The following is a 7,726-nucleotide window of genomic DNA, read 5'->3' as shown; positions in this document are numbered from 1 at the left end:
TCAGACTTGACTTATGGGCAGTGGTGACTAACGTGGTGGTGATGCAAGCAGACCTGTCCACCTGGCTGCACCTGACTTGAAGGGAATGTGATGGGGCTATGTTTAGGTAGATGTAGTTGTTCAGGAGAGCTAAAGAGCATGAAGTAGTGTGCTGTGGGTGGAGGTGGTGAGGGGTGGACTCAGGCACTAGAGGGAAAAAGAAATGGCAAAATTTGCATTGATTGGATGTGGAACAGAGACGAGGGAAAGGAAGAAATCTAGCATGAGCCCCAGGTAACTTTGATTTGCTCTCTTCCTGTACTACAGAACTGAACTCTACGATAAGAAATTGCTTTGGGACAAAGCCAGGTAGCTCATTCCTTGAACTTGCCTGAGAGAGGAGTCCCACGTATTCTCCCTTTGCTCAGTCCCCCCACTGCTGGCCTGCTGAGAGAGCAGCTTCCTCCCGTGTGCTCTGCCAGTTGGACTCAAATCAGCCATGGTAGTAAAGCCAAAATGATGGGAGTGGGGCGGGTACTTCTGGGGCCAGTTAAACCATTGTAGCTTCTGCCAGCTTTAAATAGTGTTTAATTCCTGGCGTAGTTGTCCTGGAAATATGCCTTTTTACCCTGTTTGGGAACCACTAGAAGGGAAATCTGTCCACGTCGGCCAGTGCCTTATAGATTATCTTCTGCTTGCTTGACGTCTGGAGACTCTTCTGCCATTAAGACCTGGAGACCTGTTCCCTGGTGCCTACTCTTCAGAGGGCAAAAGAACTACTCCTCATGTCTGAAATCTAATGAGTAAGCTCTCCCATAGTTGCAGTGTTATCATCTATTCTGCACATCTGTTTCTTACCTCTGTTGACCTACAGACACAGACAAGAACCATAGGTGGGGAACCTGGGGAACTTTTGAAAACTACAGGACCAGGGTCCCAAACTGCTGAATGGTCTGGTCATTCCAATCTGCAGCTGTGGTTAAGAACCACTGTTATCCTATTTCCTTTTTAAAAATTTAAAAATTTTATTTGGAAATAATTTCAAACTCATGGAAAAGTTGCAAGAGTAAGGATTGTATATATAAGGCCTAAATACCCTTTACCCAAATATACCTATGACATTTTGTCCCATTTGTCATTTGTGTTCTTGAGTGTGCTTGCTTACTCTCTTTACATTCATGGTGGCCTGTTATCCTGTTAGAAATTCAGTGGGAATTTCCTAAGAATGAAGATAATCTCTGACAATCACAGTACAGTTACCAAATTCAGGACATTTAACACTGATAATCTACCTTTTTTTGTTTTTCATATCCCCAGCCCCCGTTCATATTTCAAATGACCTCATGATGTCCTTGATAGTATTTTCCCCGCTGCCATTCTGAATCTAGTCTAGGATCAGATACTGTATTTAGTTGTCATGTCTCTGTTTTCCTCGAAACTGAAGCATTTCCATAAGTTTTTCTCTTGTGATATTGACATTCTAGAAGAATACAGTGCCGCCTTTTGAACAGTGCTGCTCATTTTGGGCTCATCTGATGTTTCATCTTGATTAGATTAGGTTTTGTGTTCCAGGTGACTGGAACACTGCCTATGTCTTAGTCTTGGGAGGCCCACAGTGTCAGTCTGCCTCCCTCCTCCAAAATGACGTTAATTTTGATCACCTGGTCTAAATATGAACAGGAAATTTTTAATATAAATGTTTATGTAAAAGGTGATTTACTAAAAGGAATTTTTAAAAACTCCAAAACAGCTTAGCAGAAATAGTTACTACCCCTAGGTCTGAAGAAAAAAAAGACGAGGAGGGAACCTAGAAACTTAGAGGTTCTCCCAAGGCTGAGACCTCTGAGGAGCAACTAACTGCCACAGAGACACACTGCCCTGTGTGGAGGAATCAACTAATGGGAGGTGCCACCACTGATCCGTGGGAGCAGAGAACCATCACTAGGGAGAATGCTGCTGGGACGCATGCCAGACCAAAGATGACAAAGAACAAGTCCTCTCTCCCTCCAGCGTTGCCACCCTTCAGAGCTTCCCGTTGACCAGCTGGCAAAGGCGAAGTGTAGATTGCAGAATCCCAGTGTCTCTGTGACAACAAAGGTTAAGTGAGCTAATAGGCGATAAAGTAATGCCTGGTACACCTGGTCAAGGCGCTGTCCCCTTTCTCCATGTTACACAGTTAATACTTTTCCCCTTTCAACTAGTAGACAATCTCTGGAGACTTAGTTACAAGGTGATATAAATATTCTGCTTCTCACCAAACTTCTCCCCACATTTGGCAAATACTGTTGATACTGGCCTGCTTCAATCTTTTTTTTTTTTTTCTTCTTTTCTCTGCCATGCTGGGGATTGAACTGAGAGCTTCATGCGTGCTAATCAAGCACTCCGCTGCTGAGCCTCACTCCAGCCCCTGCTTCAGTCTTTACCATGATGATTGCCAAAGGATATTTTTATAGTCTAGCACTCATTATCCTTTTGTGGGGAGGGATTCCTCACATCCTCCTAGATTTGAACAGTGGGAGCCCCTTCAGTTGCTTCCTGTGTTTCCACATTTTTTGAAGTTCTGTCATTTTTGACATTATAAGATGTTCCAGGCTTATCTTGTTACTCGGCCCTGGAATTTGTGTTTCTCTGAAGAGTCCTGGTCCCTGGCACGGGGTGTACTCATTGCTACTGCAGTCTATTGCTTCTCATCCTATCAGTTGATAGAAACCATCCTTTTAAAAAAGAATTGTTTTAACAAAAGTGGTGCTTTAAAAAATGTAAATTATACAGACATCTCTAAAGAACAAAATACACACAGGTAAGCAAGTTTAAAAGGGGTGTGTGTCTTTCTAGACCTTTTACTACAAATCCAGAAATAGTCTTGGTGGTGGGTTTTGGTTTTGGTTTTAGTTATTTGAATTTTATTCTATGGGGTCCTTTTATTCCTCTTCACAAAATAGCTGGTACTCTTTCTAGTTTGGACTATAGGATTTCTCATTCCTCTTTGTTAACTGCATGGATATATTAATGTTATGATCAAACAATGTTCAATGGGTGGGTTATAAGACTACTTCCAACTTCACTGTGGTGAACACCTCTGTGCAGCCACGTGTCACTTCCCTCCAGGAATATGTTCTGAGAAATCCACTCTGAGAAACATCAGTAGTTGATTTTGTCATGCAAACATCATAAGACGTATTTGACTAGATAGCAAGTGGCCCATCACCTGATGTGGCCTCTTGATACAGAAACTATTAAAAAGATACAGGAGGCTGCTGCTCTTGTGAGTGGAATGATTTTCCTGATGAATTTCCTAGTGATCTGTTGGTGGTATGTAGGAGCACCTACTTTCTGAGTGTATTGGTCTTGTATCCAGCAGCCTTGGAATTCTTGAAAATGATTTTTGTTCTCTGTGGCTTTTTATTACAAAATCTGAGGTCTCCTGAGAGTGTTATATAATATCCTGGCAGAAACCTAAGTTTACCCACTGAATCCCTTTTGGACAGGGTTGAGATCCTTGCTAGTTGTGGAGAAGTTGACTCATATAGATCCTGCTCTCCTGAATTTACCTAGCAAAGAAAGTAAAACAGATGTGAGCATTACAATGGAGGGTAGAAAAGAGACTTGTTTATGTTTGCATGCCCAGCATCTGGCACATAGTAAACATTCATGGTCTGAAATAAGTCACGTGTCATAAGAATATGGTTTTCTGACTTCTAAAATATTTTAGCAGAAGAACTCATTAACCAGGAAGTTCTCAACCCTGGTTGCATATTGGAATCACCAGGAGAATGTTAGAAATGTTTATGCATGAGCTCAGCCTGCACAGATTTGGTTCCATTTGTCTAAGATGGTACCAAAACATCAGCATTTGCTCCACTCTATGAACATAGTTTGAAAGCCATATCCCTATGGTCCTGATAATCCCGGGAGGATGCTGAGGGTAGCAAACCTGCTTGCCTGTGGTGATCCTGTTCTGGGATTGTGCTGCTGCTTCACATGGCAGGATGGGAAAATAGACATCCAGGTTCAACCAGATCAAGCCAAACTGATAACCTTATGCTCAGGTAGCTCAGCTGAGGAAGGGCTGTGGGAGAGGGGTCGAAACCAGGTGCTGGACACCAGTGGCATGAGTGTCGTTTGACCAAGTGAGGGTTTGTTTCTCATCACTCTTGGGAAGGACTCACTGACGTAGCCACAGCTGTCCCAGAGGACACACTGAGTGAGCTGGATTGTGCAACTCCCAAAGCTGCTGCTATTGACTAACCAATGTTCAGAGGTTGTGAGCCTTGTTAAAAGGGGCAACCTCTTTGTTTTAATAAGCATTTGACCATTATTTAATTTGAACTGTATGGAGAGATCGACTTGGATAGGGGCGCATTTGCACCAGAGAAACTGTGTCTTGCCTCAGACTACCCAAGGAGGGGTGAGCCAGCTTCAGACCTTGATGTTCTGCCTTAAGAGGCTACACTTTCCCTCCTTCATGCTTTCTCTGAGGGGCTGTCTGTCAGGAAGAGGCTGCAGTTATTTATACACCCCAATCCCCTCTTTATCAAGCACTATCTCTGCTGGGAAGGTCATCCCCCCATGCAGTTGGTTCCCAGCAGCTGAGGTTGACTTTGTGCACAGGAGAATGCAGAAAGCTTGCAGGGGTGATGGATGTTAGATTCATTCGTGGGTTGTTCCCTGACCCCCACCTCAGTGTAAATTGTGACCCAGAGTTGCTTTCGTCTTTTTCCTCTGACTGCCTGAATGGAGAACAGGCTCTGTTATCTAACACTCTTTACCCATCACCCACTGGGGCCCACAGCACTGCAGCACCTGTCAGAGATGATGATAAATATCTAGGCCAAAGGTTTTTAAAAAAATCTTTGTGGAGGAATGGGATGCTCAATCAAGATGACAAGGTATTTTCAGGGAATAAATAAAGCACTGATACCTAACTTTCTACTCCTTTCTTTCCTCTTCACTGCCCACACATGACCTGAGCCCCAGGGTCAGTCAGCTTGACTGCCCTGCCTCTCCTGGGCCCTTGTTCTGCCCCTGCTCCAAGTCCTACTCCAGCTCCACCTAGGAGAGGCCTCTGCCCATCTTTAAGACTGAGCTTGGAATTCACTTCTCATGTCTTCTTCCCACCCCTCCTGCCCCTGTTTCACATCCTGTAGGCACTTCCTATTTCCTACATTCTTCCAGAATTGTTCTCCAGTCCATTTGCCACATTGCACACAAGCCACCATCCCCTGTGTCAGGTCAGCCTGCTCCTGGGCTCCTAGCCCCCTCTTGCCATATTGACTGGCTGCCTTGGGTGTAAGCGCTCAGCAGTACCTGCCTTTCCCTTTTGGGAGTGTGAGCTTTTTCAGGGCACTCCTTCGTCTTAGCAAGTACCACTCCACCCCATTGTCATAGAAGGGTCACAAGGATATCTTGATTGAATTACTCTAGGGCTGCCTGACAGGCCTGGGACCTGCCTGGGTCTGGCAAGACTTGAGGGGTGTGTCCTGGGCAGCATTTCTGGCCCAGGCAGGCCTTGTTACAGCCAAGCCTTTATTTCTTTATTTTGGTATGGGGGATTGAACCCCAAGGCACTTATTAACCACTGAGCCACATCACTAGTCCTTTTTATTTTTTGAGACAGAGGCTTGCTACATTGCTGAGGCTGGCTTTGAATTTGTAATCCTCCTGTCTCAGCTTCCTGAACTGCTAGGATTACAGGTGTGCACCACCACACCTGGCCAGCCAAGTCTTTAGTCACAGACTTTTCTCTCCTTCAGGGCAGGAGGAGATCAAGCACCAGATTACATCGTTCTCCTGGAACATCCCTATCTGCAGATCTGGGTGTACCAGGGACAGGTGTGTTTGGTCGGCTCTCTAGCACAATGTGCCTGATGAGGGAAAATGATTTCAGGATGGACATAAGCATCAGTCTGACTTCTCAGAAGCCCAAAGCCCGTTCCCACCTTGTCTGTGGCAGCCTATGGTGGAAAGTAGCAATGGGTGACACCCCACAGCCACAGAGCCCTGCTTTCAGGGTTCTGCAACTGCACCCTGGGGCTGCCTGGACCCTTCGCACCTTGCCTGACCCTGCACCATGGCTTGCAAGGGACTACACCTCAGTCAGATGAAAGGCTGCAACCTAAAGGCACTTTCACGCCCCAAAAAAGAAAACCCATCCTGTCCTTCACCTCCTTTAGGCATCATGGTAACTAAACCTGCCTTTCGAATCTGGCGATGAAGATGAAGGCCTAAAGCTGGGTGTCATGCTGAGTGCCAGATGAGCCCCCTTTCACCAGCTCGCTCCTTACCCTTTTCCTAGGGCACAGCTTGGTGAAGGTCTACTATCTGCCTCTGGCATCTGATATTTGCCTTGGCATATGAGCTAAAACTCTGTATGTGGGTTGATGGGTGGGTGACCAGGAACCAGTGGGGAGGCCACAGACCCATGTGAGCTCCTGTGGGGTGCGATGCAGCATCAGCCCACGTGGACTCTAGCTCTGCCTGGACAGTGTGTGCCATATTTGGCAGGAGTGTCATGGGTGGCAGTGGCTCCCTCAGGCCCCAGCTGGTGGGGAAGGCGGGGCCATGTACACCCATGAGCCTCTGTGCTATCTCTCTGCACCCTCTGTCTTGGGCCCTGTGCTTCCAACAGACCCATTATCCCAGAATGTTCTCCAGGTGCGTCCAGATGCCCTGTCCTATCTGCCGTTGCCCTCTACCGTCAGGAAGGCTGAACTGCCCTTCCCAGCCCTCCCAAGGCTCCTCTCCACCCTGCCCCACCATCCCATTTGTGTGAGGTGTGACTGTCTCTCTGGCAGTCAGCGATGGGACCAGACCTCTTCTCTGTTTCCAGCAGAACCTGAGACTAGCTGGGGCTTCAGTGACTTCTGCTGAAGATTTGTCTAGGGATGATGGAGCTCAGTTCTCTAGACTCTTCTCACTCTTTTTCCACTGAATTGAGCATTTGGACACAGGAGTAAAAGTAAAAAGGACCCAGCAGACCAAAGAAAAAGAATGCATTCCTTTATTCCCTATGGGAGAGACTTCTTGAATGTGGCCCCATCCCCACCCCATCCCCAGGAGGTCCGGGCCTGTTCTGACCCCACAAGACCAGGGCAGTTGTAGGGGACACTCCTGGCTCCACAAGCAGGGCAGGTCCTGGTGAGGACCCGCTGGTCCTTCCTCAGAGCTTCTCCAGGTAGGACCCAGGAACAAAACCACGCTGCCCATTCCGTTCCACTGTCCACCAGCCATCCTCCCCTTCCAGGATGACTGCCAGAACATCCCCTGCAGAGATGTCCAGCTCGTCGGAGTTCTGGGTAAGAGATGGGATGAGCATGAGACTGGAGGACGTGCTGGGAGGGCTCTGGTCTGGCGTTCCCTGACCCCAGCAGTAAAGGTGAGCCAGGCTCCCAGGGTGGACATTGAGCTGAGACATGCCCATGCCTCCTGTGGCAGCCCCTGGGGGACTGTCCTCAATTTGTCATCAGAGGCACCCCAACCTGGTCTTCTCCCACTCTGCTCCAACCACTGGAGCATATCAGGAGTTAGGGCTGCTTGCCTCACCCCAAACCTAAGGGGACACTCACCCCAAATCTCACTGCTGAGCCCAGAAAGTCCCCAGCCAGCCACTCCCCTGCAAGCGCCCTATCGTTCTGCCCCTGCCAAGGCCTGGACTCCGAGTCTTCATCCCCAAGCGTGGCCTCTGTTCACGCAGTCCACACTTGCCTGCCTAACTATGGGATGTGGCCCAGAGTCCAGGTGGATCTGG

At 47.6% G+C, this 7,726-nt stretch overlaps 1 protein-coding gene across 3 annotated transcripts in view; it reads right to left on the bottom strand.

Moving 5' to 3' along the window:
- Window positions 1-6,991: 6,991 nt before the first annotated feature.
- Window positions 6,992-7,726, bottom strand: part of Pstpip1 (proline-serine-threonine phosphatase interacting protein 1) — a 39,845-nt gene continuing 39,110 nt past the window's right edge. For all 3 annotated transcript variants that reach the window (XM_047541977.1, XM_047541979.1, XM_047541978.1), the window contains one exon: window positions 6,992-7,270. In XM_047541977.1, the coding sequence (XP_047397933.1) occupies window positions 7,139-7,270 (132 nt within the window). In that variant the 3' untranslated portion in view covers window positions 6,992-7,138. The remainder of the gene's footprint in view (window positions 7,271-7,726) is intronic.

Source organism: Sciurus carolinensis, chromosome 2 (assembly GCF_902686445.1).
Source record: "Sciurus carolinensis chromosome 2, mSciCar1.2, whole genome shotgun sequence".
Classification (NCBI taxonomy): Eukaryota; Metazoa; Chordata; class Mammalia; order Rodentia; family Sciuridae; genus Sciurus; species Sciurus carolinensis.
This window is presented reverse-complemented; position numbering and strand designations above follow the sequence as displayed.